Genomic DNA, 21,599 nt, shown 5'->3' with positions numbered 1-21,599 from the left:
CCTTTCGTTCTTCTCTTTTTTCCCTTTCTTCCTCCCTCTTTCTTTCTTCCTCACTTCCTCTCTCCTTCCTTCCTTCCTTCCTTCCTTCCTTCCTTCCTTTTTATTTCTTTCCTCCCTCCCTCCCTTCCCCTCCCTTTCTCTACGTTTCTCCCCCCCACCCTTCCTCTTCACCCCCATCATATACACAAAGAGTATTCTTTGTATCTAGTAGAATTCTTCCTATCCAAATAAAAATTCTGAGATGTTAATTCTTTCTATGTGCCACTATTATGTTTTGAGGGACCTGAACAGACCTGGGGTGAATCCACAACTGTGTAACAATGGCCACGTTGGAATGAAGGCTTTTTGGCCAATACACATCCTGCCCATTAGTGATCTCTTCCTTTCCCCACCCTTAGGATCGTTGGGTTCAGTACAGAATTTAGAAGTAGGCTACATGGCACCGTGGAAAGAGCTTTGGATTCAGAGTTTGGAGGACCTGGACTCAGATCCTGACCCTGGTGCTTACTAGGATTGTGGTGTAGGGCAAGTCACTTAAGCTCCCTGGGCCTCAATTTCTTTATCTGTAAAATGAAGGGCAAGATTTGAACCCTGTAGCTGTTTTATACCAGCCCTCTTCCCATCATCAGTTCATAAATATTCTGTCAGTTAACAAACATTTACTATGTACCAGGCTCTGTCCTACTTATCATAGAGTTCTGCTCCATGTTTTGGGGGAATGTGCAGGCCCTTCCCTTTGTCTTGGGGGCCCTTGCTTTTTTGTCTTCTTCTGTCTCTACCTTCTGCACAGTCCTTGATCCCTTTGACCTTGGCTGGTGAGAATTGATCATGCCCCTAAACAGGCTCATGGACCCTTCAAGGGATCACTTGGAGAACCGTCGGTCTCAGTGGTCTTGAAGGTTAGAGTCGATCCTGCTCTGCAGCCGTTGGCCAAGTGTTTGCCCCTAACTGAATCTGGCCAGGAGGTGCCTTTGGGCCAGAAGAAGGTGTGAAGATTTATTTATATAGAGAGATGGTGATCTTCGAGAACAGGCATGCTCTTTCCTGAAACCAGTAGCTTGGGAGTGGCTGAGGATGGGATTGGAAAACTCACAGAAACCCCAGGGCTCAATTGTCTCAAAATAGAAGCCTTTTCACAGGGCATCAGCTGCTTTTTAAGAGCTGCTAATAGAAGTTCAGAGGCCGTGGGGAAGGTCTTTGAGTTTGTAGGGGAAGGGGGAGTCCTGAAGGACTGGTCTTATCTCTTCGGGGTGGCAGAGCTGGGCTCCCTTTGGAACTTTTCCAAGAGGCTGGTGTGCAGGTTTAGAGCCCAGCTGGGACTTGGGGGTTTGTCTCCTGGGGCTAGATCAGTTTAAGTCCCCTTCTGGTCAGAAAGGGCAAATCATCATCTCCTCTGAGGAGAGGAAGCTATGATCCCGGTGATGTGAGCCAGGGCAAAAAGCCCTGAACTCAGGAGTCAGAAGACCTGGGTTAGAGTGTTAACTTAACTCTCACAATTCATACTTCTTTGTGCTTTGGTTTCCTTATCTGGGAAATGGGTATAATAATACCTATAGTATCACAGGGTAGTTGTGAGGGTCATAGGACGATAGATTTAGAGCTGGAAGGGACCTTAGAGGTCATCTAAACCCTTTCATTTTACAGATGAGGAAACTAAGTCACAAAACAGTTGAGTGACTTGTCAGGGGCATGTTTTAACCCAGATAAGCTAATGTGCATGAAGCATTTTCTAAGTTGAAAATGCTGTGTAATAAAATAATAATAACAACTGACATTTGTATTATATTTTCTGACTTTATATTTGATTCTCACAACCACCCTGTGAGATAGATACTATGGGAACTATTATCTCAATTTTACAGATGAGGAAACCGAGGCTTAGAGAAATGAAAGAACTTGTTCATGGCCACAAAATTGACAAGTGCCCAGACATGGAATTGGAATTCAAGTCTCTCTTGACTCCAAGCATATCACTCTACCCCCTGTCCTCCCCTGCCTCTGGAATTTGAGCTTATGTTAATATCAGCTAGTATTATTGTTATTACAATATTCTCATTATAGAATCATGGAATATCTGATCTGGAAGGGACTGTCTGCATCAGTAATCTACTGTGTCCCTGAGCAAGGGCTGTTTTTGTCATTCTTTGTATGCCCAGAGTCTGACACACAATTAGTGCTTAATAAATTCTTGTGGACTGACCTAAATTACTTTGTATTTATTTTGTGCTTAATTAGATGAGCACATGTTGCTTTCCTCCCTTCTCCTCTGAACAGAATGTAATCTTTGAAGACAGGAATTGTTTCCTTTTTGGTTTTTCATCTGCAGCATTTAGTACAGTACCTGGGAGGTACATAGTCTGTGCTCAGTCAATGCTTTGAATTGAAGAGGAATCTTCTGACACCTTTCCTGACAAATGGTCATTCAGCCTGTACTTGAATGATACATAGAAAGAGTGCTGAATGTGGACTACTGAGCTTAGAAGTCAAATCCTGCTACTCACTGCCCGTCTGACCTTAAGTCTCAGTTTCCTCATCTGTAAAATCCAAGGCTTTGAAAATCCATTACTGCTCTGGATGATCCTATGACCTTTGGTGATGGAAAACCAACCACCTAATGCCATGGTCTCCAGGAATAGAGGACAAAGGGAAGAGGGTCCATTGGGCTAAACTAGGGTTTGGGGTCTAGGGGAAGGGGGATCTTTTCCTCCTCTGCCTCTTCATTTGACCACTGCTGCCTTCCATCCTACTCTGAACTTGGAATTATGGGCTCTGCGGATACTGTGTTTGAATTTGCCAAAGTCTTGGCCACCAGCCTACATTGCTACCTCTTTAGAAAGAAGAGAGGCAGGAGGTAAAAATAGGGAAAGAATTTCTTGAACTCCCATGCCTCGGGCTCAGTTATTTTCAAGATGATGCTGATGAAGAGGAGTGAACCTTAGGCCAAAGTTAGAGATGAGGGGCGGGGTGCCAGAAGGGAATTTAGATTGGAGCCCAGCTATATTTAATGTTCTCTGCTGGGTCAAAGCCTTCTCACTGGGGGCTCCTGGTGGTCTCTCTGTATGTCTGAAAAAGACCCTACACATCTGAACAAATTGGGATATTCCCCTGAGGTCCATGGCCAAGGGGTCAGAGTCCACTCATCAACTAAGTAATGTACTTTATAAAGACTTGGTGCTTTGACGAAGAAAAGTCTGTGTTACTCCAAGCATCTGAATGCTACCACAGAAGGCTGGGTGCCTACAACTGTGACATCCAGGGAATTGGGACTTGATGGTGGGCTTTGGACTGAAGATGAGTCAACAGAAGGACATGGGAGCCGCAGGAAGCCAACTGCTTTCTTGGGCTAAAGTAATGTAAACTGAGCCTAGAGGTAGGAGGTGACAACGGCTTTGTCCTCTGCCATGGTCAGACCGCATCTAGAAGCTTGTGTTCAATTCCAGGTGCCACATATTGACAAATTGTTGATGGTGAAGATGATGATGATAGTTGGCATTTATATAGCACCTACTATGTGCCAGGCACAATAGCTGGCATTTTTATATAGCACCTACTATGTGCCAGGCACTGTGCTAAGTTCTTTACAAATATCCCCTCGTTTGTTCCTCACAACAACCCTAGGAGGTGGGTGCTATTATTATCCCCTTTCTACAGATGAGGATAGTGAGACAGAGGTTAAGTGACTTGTCTAGGGTCCACAGCTAGTATCTGAGGGCCTGATTTGAACTCAGGTCTTCCTAACTCCAGGTATAGCTCTCTATCTACCATGCCTACTAGCTGCCTCCAAGACTGGGATTTGAAGCCCAGTCTTTTGACCCTAAATTATAGGATGATTTTGTTGTTGTTCAGCCATTTCAGTCGTGTCTGACCCTTAGTAACCTCAGTTGGGTTTTTTTTTTTTGGTAAAGATGCTGGAGTGGTTTACAATTTCCTCCTCCAATTAATTTTACAGATGAAGAAACTGAGGCAAACAGGGTTGAATGACTTGCCCAGGGTCACACAGCTAGTAAGCATCTGAGGCTGGATTTGAACTCAGGTCTTTCTGATTCCAGGCCCAGTGCTCTCTCCACAGCACCATAGAAACTAGAGGAAGGTAGCCAGCATGGTGGGAGGTCTGGAACCATGCCAATTAAGGATTGTTTGAAGGTATGATATAGATAGGGTTCTGGACTCGAGGGCATAGGATCTGAGTTCAAATCCTACCTCAAACATTGGGTGACCCTGGGCAAATCACTTACTTTTTCTGTGCCTCAGTTTCCTCATCTCCAGTGTGGGGGAGGGAGGGGATGGTGGGAGGGGGAGGGTTGAACTTGATGTCCTCCAAGGTCCCTTCTGTCTCTAAATCTTGCTTTTAACAGAGGATGTTTGACCTGGAGAGCAGAAGAATGAATGCTTATATCCATAGAGTGTAAACTCCTTGAGGGCAGCCATTGTCTAGTTTTAGTCTTTGTGTACCCAGTGGCTAGCTTAGTGTCTGGCTCACTGAGTTAGTTTAATTGAAGCTGCTGAAGGAGCTGGAGCTTGGAGCTGTCCCACCACAGCAGACAGCATGAAAGTCTGGCTACCTTCTGGGCTGAACAAGGGGACTCTGGCTGGGAAGGCCTCTCGTCAGTGTTCTGATGTGTAGGCCACAAGCCTCGCTGACCCTCTGCATCAGGGATTCTTACCCTTTTGGGGCCCCAGACCTTCGGCAATCTGGTGACGCCTCTGGACCTCTTCAAGGAATCATGTTTTTAATGCATAAAACAAAATGCAGAAGATTACCAAAAAAACCCAATATTGAAATATAGTTATCAAAATATTTTAAAAACATAAGCCCCCCTCAAAGCTATCTAGGTGGTAGATCCCATGGTAAAAAAAAAAACCAAAAAATCAAAAACCAAAAACCTCTGCTCTACAGGATGTTAACAAATTGAACAATGATGGTGCACATTTAAGTGGAACTTTAAGGATTGTGATGCCCTTACAGACATGATCACATTTGAACCTCACTCCAACCCAGTGAATTAAGTGCTACAGAGACTATTAGCCCCATTTTAACCTGAGAGGTTAAATGACCTGGAGTCAGGATGATCTGAGATCAAATCCTGCTTCAGACACGTGCTAGCTGCGTGACCCTGGGCAAGGCGCTCGACTTTGTCTGATTTAGTTTCCTCATCTGTAAAATGGGGATAATCTACCTCCCAGGGTTGTTGTGATAATGAAATGAGATAATACATCTAAAGTGACTTGTAAAACTTAAGGCATTGTAGACACGCTAGTTACTATTATTAAGAGTGTACCATATAGAATATCAGAGCTATGAGGAATGAGAGGACATTGAATGCCAGAGCTTAGACAGACCTTTGTCATTGTTATTGTTCAGTCCTGTCCTTACCCTTCATGACCCCATTTGGGGTTTTCTTGGCAGGGATATTGGAATGGTTTGCCATCCAGTTCATTTTACAGATGAGGAAACTGAGGCACACAGGGTTAAGGCACTTGCCCAGGGTCACATAGCTAGTAAGTGTCTGAAGCTAGATTTGAACTCAGGAAGATGAGTCTTTCTGACCCCAGGCCCAGTGCTCTGCGCACTGTGGCGCCACCCAGCTGCCCAGAGAGAACTTAGAACATAGAACGTCAGAGCTGGAGGGAATCTTAGAGTATAAAATGCTCTCCCCATCCTGACCTTAGCGCTGTCCATTGCGCTCAGCTCCTGACTCAGGTCGCCAGAGTTCCTTGATGCAGGTCCTCTCTGTCTCGCTGGACTCAGAGGCTTCCTGTGGGTCAGCTGCCAAAAAAAGGGAAAGGCCTGGGCCTCCCCGCTATGTGCGTCCCCCAGCCAAAGGATTAGGAAATTTGACAAGCATCCAGAGGGGGACCCTTGGTCAGCAGTTATCAGAGGAGCTTCAGGCTGGGCAAGCAGCTGGCTGCTCAGGGCAGGTGTGTTCCACATCCCTCGACACCCCATGTCCGGAATGTGCCACGCCTGAGAAATCCTTCCTGGAGAAACATTGGTTCTGGCCAAAGATAGCTTAATGGTGGGCCTGCTCAGAATGAACGAGCTTACTTAATTCAGCCCTTCGGGGAGCCATGATGTTATCCACCAGTGGATAGTAGAATCCTCTCTGCCTTAGTAGATAGCCCTTTGTTCATTTATTCACTCATTCAATAAGCAGCTAGTAAGTACCTATGGTTTATCAAGTCAACAGAGACCTATTTTCTTAATCGCAATATTCTACCATTGTCTTATATCTGCTGGTCATGGAACATTGTAGTTGCTGAAAATGTAAACATGAGCATTGGTCAAGAAGGCAATGGGAGAGGCGGATGGTGGGTGTGAGCAGCCAGCAACACATACCAAGTAGAGACCTTTGAAGAATCAGAGTCAAGAATGTCATCAAAAGAATGTCTGATTGAAAGAGAAGATGGGTGGGTCATATGACAAATGCTCCATGGGTACCCTTGTAAGGTCAAGAGAAGTGAGGAAGGCCTCTGGCATGTTGGGTAGATGCCCTTGAGTGAAGTTAAGGGAAGGCAGGGACAAGAGTCAGGAAGGATAGTTAGGCATGGATCAGTGGTGATTTGCATCAGCCAAGGAAAGATCCAAATGGATGAGAACACCAATTCATTGCATATTGGGGTGTGCCACTCAATCTTCATTAATTTTACCAACTATTAAAGTACCTATTGTGTGCTGAGACCTCTGAAGAGCATTAGGAGGATTATTAAGTTTAGGTGAGACAAAGTTCCCGCCCTCATGGAGCCCACTGTCCAATAGGAAGATATGAGTCATACCCAGATACCTCTAATGCTCTATAGTACCTGATATCTTAGGTACCATGTTTGTATTCCCCACACCTGTCACATAGTAGATAATAAATGTTTGTTGATTGATAAATGTATTAAAGAGGGGGCAAAAATAAAGTGTGGTCCAAGGGGGAAGGTTGCTTCCAAATTGGGGATCAGGGAAGGCTTTATGGAGGAGGTGACATTTGAGTTGGAGTCCAGGACAGGCAGAAATTCAGTAAGTAAAAAGGAAATGAAGGAAGGACATTCCAGGCATGGGGAAAAAAGTGAGTAAAGACCCTGGGTGGAAAAATTCAGGGCATGACAAGTAGTCCAGTTTGGTGGGAACTTCAAATGGTATTTGTTGAGGTGTAATAGGAGCTAAGGCTGAAACATGAATGGTGTCAGATTGTAGGGGGCTTTGAGTGCCAGGCTAAGGATTCCGAACTTTCCTTGATTGGCAGTAGGGAACCGCTCTAGACTTTGTGCATTGTTGTGGTTGAAAACCTTTATCACCTGGTGGCCAAGCTTCTCTCTTGCTGATGAAAACAAAAATGATTGGCTTCCACGGCATCCTCCCCTTCCCTCCCACCTAAATCAAGACAGGAGATGGACTGTCTTATGTGAGGTGCAGCAAGGCCAGTTCACTGAACCAGAGTGTGTGAAGGGGAGTAAGGTTTCATGAATCTGGAAAGATAATTTCAGGGCAGGTTGTGCCAACCAGAGGAGATTTTTGAGACCATTTAGTTCAACCCTTGATTTTATAAATAGGGAAACTGACGCCCAGGGAGTGGAAGTGAGCTGTCCAAAGTCATAGAGTAAATTAATGACTGAGCTGACGCTCAAACCTAGGGTCTTGGCTCTTATCCCAGAGTCCCTTGCAGTTTATCCCATGGCCTCAGAGCTATGTGTGGCACCTTAAGGCCAAGAAATGGGCTTGAGCTCTTGCATTTGCCTGGCCCAGAGGAAGGCTCCTGGCACGGACTCTTGGCAGATCTAGAACTCAGGATGGGTCTACGTGTGCCTTTGTGTGTGTGTGTTCATGTGTGTCCCGAGCGTGTGAGTCTCACGCTGTCCTGATCACAGACTTTCCCCTTTTGCAGTCCCAGACTTTGGTCCCAGGGAGCTCCCCAACCTGCTGGGCTCAGTGGCGGAGCAACTGGAAGAGGCCCAGCGGAAGCGGCGTCACGCCAAGCCGGGTGATTACACCATCGAAGTGTTGCTGGCCGTGGACGACTCAGTGGTGCGCTTCCACGGCAAGGAGCACGTCCAGAACTACGTCCTGACCCTCATGAACATAGTGAGTGAGGCCCGCCTCCCTCGGGGCTGGGAGAGGGGTCTGCAGCCAGGCGAGGCAAGGCAAGGCGAGAGTCATCATTCAGTCATTCCATGAGTAGGCATTTATTAGGCACTCACTGTCTACCAGGCACTGTGCCAAGTGCTGCGGGCACGAAGAAAAGCCTAGTCTCCTAGTCTGCCCTCAAGGAGCTCACATTCGAATTACGGAGACAGTATGTGAAGAACTGTAAACACGAGATGTAACCTCAGAGGGCAGGTACTAGCAGTGGGCAGAGTGAAACGGGATGGTGGCATTTACGTTGAACCTGGAAGGAGGTCAGGGAACGCGGGGGCAGAGGTGGTAAAGGAGAGCATTCCAGGCATGGGGGACAGCACGGAGTCAGGAGCTGGAGTGGCAGGTGCAAGGAGCAAAAAGTAGATAATATATAGGGAGGCTGGCTGAGGAATGACCTCTGCTGTGGCCACGTCTCTTCTGCATGAATTTCATTCATTCATTCATTCATTCATGTGTATTCAGTGCCTGCTGCATGTAGAATACTGTGCTAGGAGGTGGGGATGATGGATAATTAAGGTAAGGCAGGGTTCCTGCCTTCATGGAACTTACTGTCTAGTAAGAGGACAAGTCAGAAATCCATGATTATAATACTCCATAGCGCATGATGGATCATTGATCAATCCTTTATTAATTGCTTGCTTTGTGCTAGACGCTGAGGGTACAGAGACAAAAGTGAGAATCACTCCCCTCCAGGAACTTATATTCTACCTGGGGGAGGGGAATGAGGGCACTAGATACCTGAAAAACTAGGTGAGGCCAGGAGAAAATAGGGTATCACTCACAGGGAGGGTGATGGGAAGAGGAGGAAAGATCAAGCAAGGAGGTAGCCTGTGAATTGGACTTTCAAGGATGGGGAATTCAACAGATGAACCATAGGAGACTGGATCTAGAACTGGAAGGCCATCTTGTCTGACTTCTTTATTTTAAAGAGGAGGAAACTGACACCTAAAGAGTTTAAGTGACTTGCCCAAGGTCACACAGGTAAGCGTCAGAGGTCCTCTGGCTATAGAACCCATGCTGTCTCCCACCTCAGGCATAGGAAATGGGGAAGCAATGTGACATAGTGGAAGAAGGCCTGGCTCTTATGTCAGAGAGAGTCTGACATTGTATGCGGTATTCCACATCTGTAGTCCGCTACCTTTGCAAAGGAAGGAGTTGCCTTCTCCTGTCTTTTCCGCACCTCCTCTCTCCCTTGATATTGTTCTGAAGACCTCTGCTCCCATATTCTTCCTCCTCTTTCTACTTTCTCTCCCTCCCTTTGCTTCTGACACCTCTGGATCACACCTGGCATCCCACCAGTGCCATGAACCAGAGTGTTTTACTTGGATCAAAAAAATGGAATAAAGCCCCAGAGACCCCCAACGGAAGCAACCTGTGCTTATGCTGCTGCCGCCCATCCCTTGGGACATTGAACTTGACTTAGAGCTAGGCTACTTCTCTGGTCAGCTGTTGAATCCCAGACACAGGCTATATCTGGACACCAGATGGGACCTGAAAGTGAAATCCTTGCTAGGTCTTGGCACATTCTCTAGCTCCCAAATCAGGGCCTTTTAGATTTCAAGGTCAATTCTAGCAGGGAGTTAGGAGCAGGGGGAGTCAGGGCTTGTTGCCATTGAGTAAGTACAGTCTTTATCGATGAGTATATATCAAAGAGGGCATCTGGATAGTGAAAATGACCTACAATCTCGGCAATTGAACTACCACTGAACTTGCCTTTCCCCTACTTTCTTAGATGCACATACTTAGAAAGAATGTACGTTGATGGACACAAGGATTTGACAGAGATAAACCCAATTCCTACTCAGCTAAAGTAAAATTGTTTCTAATGGTTGTCACTCTAAAGGGCTGGTGGTAACAAAGATGGCCATCCCATGGACTAGATTGGGGAGAAATCAGCTCAGACCACCCCAACTCAAAGAGGGCAGCAACCCAGAAAACCTTCTCATTGGCAGCTTTTTTGTTTGTCTATTACTCTTTTTTTTGACTACTTGAAATGTTGTGATGAAGTGTGGCCATTTGGTGGAAAAATCTGTGCTTCATGGACTGGAAGGCACGAGTCAGTGCTTGACCACCTGCCCAGAATCTATAAATCACAATCCACACCCAAGACCACCCAGCTGAAAGCTAATCCCATTAGTGTGAGACCAAGGAGGGAGGAGGAGGAGCTCTTTACCCTGGAAACTGTCTAGGGGAAGACTGGAGGAGGAAGGGAAGAAGGAAAGAACAGAAGAATCAGTATTTAATGAGCTGACGGCCTCGGTGCAATTAGGCAGGCTTGTGGGCTGTGGAGTTGGCAGATAGCCGGAGGTTGCTGAGCGTAATCTCTACCTGAGTAGGACGCCTTTCCAGACAACAAGATAATGACAACTCTGATTGATACAATGCTTCCAGGCTTCCAGAGTATTGTCTTTTTACATTTATTCCGAACTTGGCAAACCTCAGCAGGAAGACATTTCAGCACAAATAAGAAAAAGAAAATGATTGTATGCGAAGCCACAAATGCCTCCATTTATCGTCCATTAGAAGGAGTCTATGTCCTGGCTGTCATTCCCCTGAATGTGCTTTCTTTGAGGGCAGGGACTGGTTCTTTGGGCCACATGTGTCAGTATCTCAGGTAGGGCCGGTATACAGTAGGCGCTTACGAATGTGTCTGAACTCTCTGTTTTGAGGCAGTGTGGGGGAGTGAAAAAGGCCTTGAACTTGGCAAGTCAAGGTGTCACTCTTGTGAGAACGAAGGACAGACAACAAGAAGAAAATCTGGGTTCAAGTCCTGGCTCAGCCATGTATTAGCTGTGAGACTTTAGTTTCCTTATCTATAAAATGTGGATGATAATGTGCTACCCCCCTCACAGGGCTGGTGGGAGAAAAGAGCGTGGTAAATTGTAACGTGCCTTAGAAATGAGATGTCATTGATCTGAAATCTGCCTCTCTGTCCTTTCCACCCATGGCTTCCCGTCCTGCCTCCTGAGGCCAAGCTGAACAAAGCTAATCCTTCTTCACATGTGACAAACTTTGAATCCTGGAAGATCAGTGAAGTTGAGTTGAACAGTGTTCAAATACTGGCTCTTCCACTTACTCTGGGTGGGACCTTGGACAAGTCACTTAATTAGTCCTCAGTTCTCTTGTCTGTGGAAGGAAAGGGAATGACTAGATGACCTTATCAGGTTCCCTTCCAGCTCTAAATACATGATAGGAACCCTATCTCCTTCCAGTCTTTTCTTCTTCAGCTCCTTCAACCACTCCTTATATGACACAGTCTTTAGGCCAGGTTGCCTGTCTTTGGATTCTGTCCGGCTTATCAATACGCTTCCTATAATATGGCATACAGAACTGAATACAACACCCTTCCACCTAGGCACTATGCTTATATTAATATAGCCTAATACTGCTTTAGATTTTTTTTTTAACTTAGTATATCACTCTTTTGTATGGTGCTAAACTTGAGGTCCACTAAGACCCTCAGGTCTCAGTGTGATGTATAGGAAAGTCCAGAAGGTAAGGAGTCCTGGTAGAACCCTTTGCTGGAACAGCCTCCTCCATTTGATGGAAGTCTCTAGATCTCAGACAGAGGAACCAGCCAGAGCTGTCTAGTTTGACAAGGAGAAGACTGAGGGGAAATACAAATGCTGTCATGGATTGCGAGCTTAAAGAGACCCTAGAGGTGATTTAGACCAGCCCCCTCCTTCTGGGAACTTTGCAGATGTAGACACAGAGCTCTTAGAGAAGAAAGAGGCCCGGCCAGAGCTTTACTCTGCCCAAACCCCAATGATTTTAGCTTGAGCTACGCAAGCAAGCTGGAAGCAGATATTTGGCAGCCTCCACCTCACATTCCAGACTCTGCCCATACCATCTGTCTCCCTCTCTCTATTTTGGGGAGTATGTTTAGGGTGAGGAGTGGTGGAGGGGGCGGGGAAGCTAATGAAGACATAGCCCTTTGTCTCTGGGACTCGTCTTCTGGTTCCCTCTTGGTATCGCTTGGAAAGGCGGCCAGTCCACCTGGGCAAAAGAAGAAATACTGGACTCAGATACACCAGGGATCTGTGATTTCCCAAGCATGGGGGTCCCAACCAAGACTTGGGAGATAAGAATGAGGGAGTTGCCTGAGACTCAGAGATGATAAGGGATTGACTTCCGAGCTTCCTCCCAATTCTGAGGGTTCATAGAGCAGGCCATTGTCAAGGGCAGGATGGAACCCAAGTCCTTGGAATACCGAGTCCAGCCCTCTCTCCTCTCTGCCTTCCTGGCTCTTCTCACAATGTCAGTCTTGGTAAGACTGTTGAATCAATAAGTCTGCAGGTCCTGGAGGAGGACTCTGGTCCAGCTGGTCAGTTGGTTCTTACATTAATTCATCTATCGATCAGTTGGGAGGCATTTATTAATCAGCAAATACTCTACATACCTACATGAAACGCTTGCAGTGTGCAGAGCTCTGCTCTTAGAGCAGGGTGAATGATAAAGTTAAGACTCTTTAGGGAGCTTTCAGTCTACTAGCAAGATAATACACCAACACAGATAACTAGAACACATAAAAGTACATGATCAGCCCGTTAAAGAGGGGGCAAAGCAAAGTACTATGGGATTGCCATGGGAGAAAAGTTCATCACTTAAGAGGGGAATGAGGGAAGGCTTCATGGAGCAGGTGGCATTTGAGCTGAGTTTCAAAGGGCATGTTAGAACTCAACAGGTGAAGTTAGGGGTGGCAGGCATAGGGCACAGTGTGGGTCAAAGTACCAAAGAAGGAGAGGGCTCAAGGAGTAGTGTGGTCCAGCTCAACTGGACTGTGGAGTGTGGGGGAAGGGAACAGCATGATTCGAAACTGGAAAGGTGGGACAGCACTGGATTGTGAATAGCAGGCCAAGGAGTTAGTACTTTACAGAATGGACAATAGAGTTGCTGAACACTTCTGAGTAGAGGAATGAACAACAGCTTTGTTCAGTCAGTGATACCACAGATCTTCAGCGTCAGCCAAGGGATATGAGCCTCAAGGCCAGATGGGCAGCTGTACTCACTCATGCTGAGTAATTTTTCATTCATTCATCATTCATTCATTCACAAAACATTATTCAAGCACCTAGTCTGAACAAAGAACTGTGCTATGGACTAAGAGAGATACACAATTAATATAAGATGTGCTCCTTGCTCTTGAGAAGCTTCTAGTCTAGTTGGGGATACAAGGTGTTCATAATTGACTTGATGAGATAGTAGGACATGACCAGGTGCAGAGTGCTGAAGCTAGAAGGGACCTCGGAGATCAGCAAATCCAGCCTTCTTATTTTACAGATGAGGAAACTGAGGCACAGGGGAGTTAATTAACCGGCTTAGGGTCACATAGCTAGTGAGTGTCTGAGGTGGGATTTGAACTCAGGTTTTCCTGACTCCAGGTCCAACATTCTATCCTCCTACTGGAGAATTGAGCTCTGTCATTCCTTTTTAGATTGCCTGTAATGCTCAGCGTGAATCTCCAGGGCATAGCATTATCTCTCCCATCCTCTCTCAGATGTTCGTGGAGTCCTGGCATAGAACCTAGACATGGAACAGCTAAGTTACCCAGAGGCCACCTGTTTAGGGAACTACCTATAGTAACACTGAGAGAGATGGGAAGGAAAGCTTTTCACCGCCACCACCGCCACCACCATGGTCAAACCATGTGAACTTTCTCAGAGCCGTTCCTACCATCTGTGTCACCACCTACTGTTGTACATGCTGCACTGTGCATGGACTGGTCTTGCCAGGGCATATGCCAACACTGAAGGCAGTGTCAGACTGGCTTAAACATCTGCTCACTCCCTATTAGATGTAGAAGGAGCATCCTGAGGCTTACCTCCAGTGAGTTACCCCCACTGAGCTCTTCCATCCTTGTGTTTACTGCCAACAGTAGGAATTCAGAGTAGGGGTTGGAACTCGGTTCTGACCTCTGTGGAAAACTCATTTTCACACAGAATTTGTGCCAGGCCTGGGTAGCTGCGTGACTCAAATGCTTGCATTTTGTTTGTTTGAGGGTGACCGGCAGTAGTGGTTAGGATAGGCTGGGTGTTTGTAGCCATAGTCGGTGATTGGTAAGGTCCCTGACCTAGAATATTGCCTCATGCCCCAGGGCAATGGAGCTGGAGAAGTTCCAAAGGAGGCCGGACTGCAAACATCAGCCTCTTTCATGTGGAAAGACACCCTAGAGCTTGCATACAACCACTGGGGGAATGTAGATGTTTTGGCCATGGAGGACTGTTGAGAGCATATGATTAGAATCACTGAAAGCTGGAAGGAATTCTACATGTTATCAACAGACATGCATCTATATGTCATTCTTTATGAATGGGGGAAAACCCAGCAACACTCGGTGTTTGTGGGAGGATATTGAAAAATAGTTGTTTGAGAAGGGGAGCAGATATTAAGGAGCAGTGAAACTTTCTGTTGGGTGGGCTGGGAGGTATGTCAGATTGGGAGTGGGGGAGCTTGAAAACCAGGTGTAGGAATTTAGATTGGATCTCGTGCCATGGATTCATCATAGATTGAAAAAAAATAAGTTTTATGGTTGTTCTGTGTTTTTTCCATTACAACCATTTCTGGAAACACCCCAGCTCCCCTTCCTCAATCGAACCCTTTCTTGTAACAAAGCGAAAGAATTCAGCGAAAACAACCAGTTCAATGACAACATGTGACACTCCATTATGGCTCAGGAGCCCCCTGTGAAATAGGTGGTCCTTCCGCCAGTAACTGATAGGTCGAGGTTTATCCAGCACTAGGCTACTGGTGTTGGTTATTTCTATTTTGTGCTGATCCAGTCCATTTCCCTGATCCAATTGTCTGTTTTTTAACTAGAGCCTAAGAGCGTTGATGATTATGGCTTTCATCATAGATATTTATACAGGTGAGTGTCATGTTGAAAGAAAGGTTTAAGCAAGATAAATCTGGCTCAGAGCTCGGGATGGATTAGGTGAGAGAAAGGGGAGCCAGAGAGACCAACCTGAGAAGGATCATAGGATTTTGAGGGAGAAAGAACCCAAGAGAATTAGGAGGTAAGCGTCAGACCCCATCTAGGGGCTATTATCAGCCGGCCAGGCTTCACAGACGAGCATTTATTTATTCACAAACTAGCAAACTAGAATATTTATTCACAAACTAGCACACAGTACAGAGCTAAGCAATGGGTGCTAATTCTGGGCAGCACCAAAGAGCATCAGAAGAGAGCAACCAGGATGATGAGGGACCCTCAGATTCTTGCCACTTGAGGATTGCTTGAAGTTATTGGGGGTTTTTTTCATAGAGAAGTCTCAGGGGGATGTGAGAGCCATCTTTAATAATGCAAACGGCTGTTATATGCAACAAGGATTATCAATGTTCTGCTTTGGGGGCAGCTAGGTGGCCTCAGTGGATAGAGCACCGGCCCTGGGTTCAGGAGGACCTGAGTTCAAATCTGGCCTCAGAAACATAACACTTACTAGCTGTGTGACCATGGCCAAGTCACTTAACCTCCATTGCCCAACCAAAAAAAAATTTCTGCTTGGCTCCAGAGGACACAACCTGGGGCAATGAGTAGTTACAAGGTGGCACATTTTGGCTAAAAAACCTCGTAACAATAAGAACCATTCCAGAATGCAATGGGCCAGCTTGGGAAGTGGTCAACTGGTTTTTCTTTTCTGGAAGCTTTGGAGCAAAAGCTAACTGACTGCTTGTCCCCTGCGTGGTAAAGGGCATTATTCTTTTTCATTATAGGGTCGGAATAGATGATTCTTAAAGTTTCTTCATTGCTGAAATGCTTCTAATATCATCTAGTCAAGGGGTTATAAGTTATATGACATCCTTATTTTCACTAACCGCTAACTGAAATTTAGCATTTCCTTCCATTATGAACGTAAGCAATAATCTTGATTCTGAGAAAAGGCCCATTGGTTTTACTTGACTGCCCAAAGGGGTCCCTGGCACCAAAAAAGGTTAAGAATCTTTGTTGATCTGGACAAATCTCTTCTTTTTCCAGATAAAGAAACTGAGGTCCAGAGAAAGAAAGTTATTTGCTGAAGGTAATATAACTAGGAAGAAACAAAGTCACGATTTGAACCCACATTCAGTGACTCCAGATCTTTGGCGACCTTTTCAAAATGTTTGCTGCCTCCAGGGATTAATTGCCTGTGGAGCTGTGTATGGTTGAGATGGTTTTGAAAACCTGGTTCTAGGGAGCTTTCTCCTCTGCTCAGGAACACTGACAAAATTGTCGGCATGAGCCCCGTGGCCAGTCTTCCTTGGGGGCGTGTGTATGTGAGGGGGAGCTGTTTCTGAAGGCTGAGCTGGGGTGTGGGAGAAGACGGGAGAGAGACAAAGGGTCCCTTTCATGGAGGTTATCAATAGAGTTGGATTGCTGGGGGGAGGACGTTTCCGGATTCTGTTTTCTCACTACTCATCTGCATAGGCTCCCCCTTGCCCACTTGGGTGGTAGGTTTTCCCCCCTAAGAACTGACTGATGATACAAAGGCACTTATGTTCCCCCTTCTTTGAAGCTGTCACAGAGATTTGGGCATAGACTCAGATCTGAGCCAGCAAAGGCAGTGACTTCTAACCTGCCTCTTCACCAGTTCTTAGCAAGAAAAGACTCCACAGCTGACTTATTCTGAAAACTTCTTTTTCTCTCTCTTCCTTTTCTTTCTTCCTTTTCTTTCTTTCTTTCTTTCTTTCTTTCTTTCTTCCTTCCTTTCTTTCTTCCTTTCTTTCTTTCTTTCTTCCTTCCTTTTTTCCCCTCCCTCTTTTCCTTCCTTCCTTCCCCCTTCCTTCCTTCCTTCTTTCCTTCCTTCCTTCCTTCCTTCCTCTCTGCCCTCCCCCAGTCCTCTCTCCCTCTCTCTCTGATTTCTTAAAATAGGGTCTGTAGAATAGTGGAAAGAATATGAGATTTAGAGTTGCGGCCTTGGATTCAATTCCCAATTTGGTCACTTTCTCTGGTGTGACCTTGGCCAAGTCATCCTTACTCTCTGGGCCCTTGTTTTTTCTATAAAGTGATTAAGTTGGACTCAATGATCTCCTTTCTGGTTCTGACATTCTTTGGTCTACTTTCATGACTTCTTTCTGTTCAATCCGGGACGTGCGGGTGCTGAAAAAGAAACTTTGGGGGTAAAGTTTTGCCGATGATGGAAATGACCTCAGAGAGCTGGACCAGGTCTCTGTGAACTCTGTGTCCTGAACACAGGGCCGTTCTGTTGGCATGCCACCATTGCGTGTTAAATATTCATTATTGGGGCTTGAGAAAACTTAGTTTGAAACCAAAGACTCACAAAAAGTGCTTTCACACTAAGGTGAGGCATTGCGTTTGACCAGCGATTCCCTTCATTTGACATCCTTTCTTCCTCCCCTCCCCTTGCCATGGGAGTCTCCTGCCATCTCTGAAACATTCCTCCCCTTCTCTTCTCAAGGAAGCCCCTTGTCCTTGGTGTTAGGATCCTTGAATCACAGCATGTCTGAGCTGGGAGTTAACTCAGAGTGGAGAACACAGGATGTCAGTTGTAAGAGGGACTCGATGGGAGTACTAGAAGAGGCCTTATAAATAATAGAATTCCACCCCCATTATTGAAGAAAAGAGGGTCAGAGAGGTTGAGAGAATTGCCTGAGGTCACACAGTAAGGATTGATACTCAAGTACAGAGATTCCTAAAGAAGATGAAGTCTGTCTCCCAACAATATTGTTGTCTACTCTTCCCAATTTTTCTTTAAATAAGTTATTGTTCAGTCATTTTTTAGTTGTGTCTGGTTCTTTGTGACCCCACTTGGGGTTTTCTTGGCAGAGATACTTGTTTGCCATTTCCTTCTCCAGCTCATTTTACAGATGAGGAAACTGAGGCAAACAGGGTGAAGTGACTTGCCCAGGGTCACACAGCTAGTAAGTGTCTGAGGCTGGATTTGAACTCAGGAAGATGAGTCTGACTGACTCCAGGCTCTATTTACTGCGCCATCTAGCTGTCCTGAAAGTTAAAGAGATTATTTATTTAATTTTCAGTAATATTCTGAAACCTGAGACATGTTATATCTTATGGCCTCGACAGAAAAACTGTGTCTGACCTAGACGTGAAAGAAGCTCACCTCCTCTCCTTAGTTCTGTTGTATTTGCTACTAAGTTACTGTGATTTTCTTCATTTTGTGTAGAAAGCAAAAAGGAGGAAAAGAAAGAAAGGATGAAAGGAAGGAATAAAGAAAAAAGAAAGGAAAGAAAGAGTCTTAATGAAGCACTTTTCATGAGCCAGGTATTGTGCTAAGTGCTGAGGATACAAATACAAAAGCAAACTTAGCTTCTGCCCTCAAGGAGCTTACATTCTAGTGGGAAAAACAATATACAGAGAGAAGAGGTGGTCTTGGAGGGGGGACTTTAGTTAAAAAAATTTCAGGGCTAGTGAGTGGGGCCATAGGGGATTAGGTTGGCAATCCCATCTACGAATCTTGGCAGAGCTGATTTAATCATGCTCCATGGTTTCAGCCAAGCTCTGTGATCCTATGAAAGAAGAGAAGAAGGCTTAAATAGAGAAGGAGGCTCTTCCCACCATGTTGGCCGTGCTGGTGTGGGTGACAGGACTTTTCCACCAGCACAGGATCTGGAAAGCTTGATCTAAGGTCATTATCAATGGCTATGAGCATGATCCCCAATCAAGTTTTAGTACAAAGAGCCCTGGGCTTAGAGTCAGAGGATCCAGATTTTTATCCATTTCCTGCCCCTGTGTACTTGTGTGACCTTGGACAAATCACTTCTCCTCTCTCTGCCTCAGTTTCCTCGTCTGTAAATTGAAGACGTTGGACCTCATGATCTCTAGAACTGCAGACTCTAAATGTGTGAGGCTGTATAATCTGGTTTGATAACCTGGGCTCCAAAGCAGTGATTTCTATTTCAACTCCTCAGCCCTTGGCTTCCTTTTAACTAGTGATCCTTTGGTTTACATTGTGGTCAAGTCCGTACTCTTGTAGAGGAAACTGAGGCCCAAAGAGGAGTGACTTTCTCAAGGTCAAACAGCTGGATAGCAGAATCCAGATTCAAATCCATATCTTCTGACTCTAAATCCAGAACCCTTTCCACTCTACCCAGATTAATTTCCAGTGTTCAGTGCATATTAGCTCTGTGACCTTGAGAAGGGTCTCTTTGGGTTGGATTGGCAGTTGGATTGGATGATTCTCTGAGCCCTTCTGAACCTCAGTTTCTTCATCTGTAGACCAAGGATAATACAACTTTCACGCTTGCTCTCTCACAGTGGGCTAAGGCTTGGAAAACTGGGAAGTAGGAGGCAGCCTGCAGGAAGGTGCAGAAAGCCTGGGTCCTGTTGAGCTGTGTGACCTTGGCTAGCTCTTCCCAGGGCTGCGGCTGCTGCCCTGGCTGGCAGCTAGAAGGGAAATGTGGGGCGCCAGGGGGATGGGTCCTGGCTCAGCTTTCTGAGCCCTGGGTCTGCTCTCCCTTGAGTGATGCCATTTCCGGAAGGCTCACATGAACTCTGGGAGTCCCGATGTCATAAATACTGCAGAGTGTCTGGAACACGGGAGCGAGTGATAAATGCTGGCCATTGTTACCTTTATGAAAGGGACCCTGTTGGGGTGAAGCGGCCTGAACAGAGGAGGGAAACGGGGCTCTCAGGAGAGACTGGTGGGGCGGAGGGTGAACCAGCCTGGGGTGTGGGGCTGGAGGGGCAGTGGCCAGTCGGGCTACAGGGAAGTCCCCAGGGAGCCAAGGAGAACAAGGGCATCTTTAAGAGGGATATAATAAACACTCGGTGTGAGCCCTTTGAAGCTCGGAACCCTGAACCAGACAGAGACTGAGGAAGCAGCACCCTCAGAGCTCTGCCCATGCTGTCCCATCTAGTTCTGGCTCAGCCTCTGGCAGCTGGGAAATGAATGGGGAACTTAACCCCGAGGCAGAGCTAGCCAGGCTTCTGGGCTGTGGCTCAGGATGGGGTAGGGGTCCTGCCCCTTTCCTTAAGCTCAGCCACAGAATCAGAGAACCTCAGAACTGGAGGGGCCCTCAGAGGCTGCCCCATCCAACCTACCCCTGAAAAAGGGCACCCTCTCGCATCCCCCAACAAGTGGCCACCAAGGACTGCTGCCCCTGCTGCCTCCAGGCAGCCTCTCCCACCCGGGCCCAGGGCTAAGGGTTATTGACAACATGAAGCCTAAGTGGCCTCTTTGCCACGTTCGCACATGACTCCTGTTTCTTCTCTCTGAGGCCAAACAGGTCAAGTCAAATCATTTTTCAATGTGCAGGCTTGCAAATGCTTCTAAGATCTTCCACCTGTGATGTTCTGTGTTCTAAGATCCTTCCACCTCTGATGTTCTGTGTTCTAAGACGCTTCCAGCTCTGGTGTTCTGTGTTCTAAGATGCTTCCAGCTCTGATGTTCTGTGTTATAAAGTCCCTTCCAGCTCTGATGTTCTGTGTTCTAAGGTCTCTCCCAGTTCTGATGTTCTGTGTTCTAAGATCCTTCCAGCTCTGATGTTCTGTGTTCTAAGATCCTTTCAGCTCTGATGTTCTGTGTTCTAAGATCCTTCCACCTCTGATGTTCTTGTTCTAAGGTCCCTCCCAGCTCTGATGTTCCAAGCCCCCCTAGCTCTCATGCTCTGTGTTGTCTGTCCTCAGGGCCCACATCACTTGGATATCATATGCTCTTTGATCTTCCAGCCTGACATTCAGTGAGCCAACAGCTCTGTGTTAGCACCTGTTCCAGGGTTGAATGCATTTGGAAACTGCTCGGGGGTGGAATCAGGAGAAGGAAATTGGCCACCCAGGCCTGGAAATCTGCCAACTCAGCTGCACCCTGGAGGGGGAATGATTTCGCAATGGGAGGAAATCCCCTTTTAAAATTCGTTTTGCCCGGATGCCTCCTCTGGGCTGAGCAGCCTTAGCTTCTTTGGGGAACTGAGGTTCATCCGTTCTCTGCTGAGAAGGGGATGTTCAGGCCCAGCACAGGGCAGGGGCTGCCTCGGAGAGTGCATGCAGCAAGGTCTCTGTCCTCACCTCTGTTCCTCCTTCCCGTCAGGGCCCAGGCTCTGGCCCAGCTCAAGCCCAGGCAGCTCAGGGTGAGTATATGAGACACCCAAGCCTTCCACTGATCATGGAGGAAAGAACTCCTGCCCAGCCTCCTGCCAGAAGAAGCCAGGGCAAACAGCAGCAGCACCCTGACCTTCGAGTCAGTCCAACTTAAGATCTGAAGGGCGTCCTGGGAGGGATTATATGAGGGTTGAAAGGAGGGGGTTTCTTGAAGTCAGAGGGAGAAACATAACATGCTACAGCCAGACGTTGGACCACCATCTGCTGTTGAATGTGGGATTCTCCTTCTCCTCCTCATCCTCCTCCTCCTTCTCCTTCTTCTTCTCCTTCTCCTCCTCCTCCTTCTTCTCCTTCTTCTCCTTCTCCTTCTCCTTCTTCTCCTTCTCCCTCTCCTTCTCCCTCTCCTCCTTCTTCTCCTTCTCCTTCTCCTTCTCCTTCTTCTTCTTCTCCTCTTCCTTCTCCTCCTCCTCCTCCTTCTCCTTCTTCTCC

At 46.5% G+C, this 21,599-nt stretch overlaps 1 protein-coding gene across 1 annotated transcript in view; it reads left to right on the top strand.

Moving 5' to 3' along the window:
* ADAMTS14 (ADAM metallopeptidase with thrombospondin type 1 motif 14) overlaps positions 1 to 21,599 on the top strand; it is a 107,878-nt gene that overhangs the window by 43,835 nt on the left and 42,444 nt on the right. Inside the window, 1 exon segment of the mRNA XM_027840605.1 lies at positions 7,869 to 8,065. Within this exon segment, the coding sequence (XP_027696406.1) occupies positions 7,869 to 8,065 (197 nt within the window).

Source organism: Vombatus ursinus, unplaced genomic scaffold (genome assembly GCF_900497805.2).
Source record: "Vombatus ursinus unplaced genomic scaffold, bare-nosed wombat genome assembly UNPS02014847.1, whole genome shotgun sequence".
NCBI classification, from domain to species: domain Eukaryota; kingdom Metazoa; phylum Chordata; class Mammalia; order Diprotodontia; family Vombatidae; genus Vombatus; species Vombatus ursinus.
The sequence above is the reverse complement of the archived record's forward strand: the minus strand, read 5'-3'. Positions and strand labels throughout refer to the sequence as shown.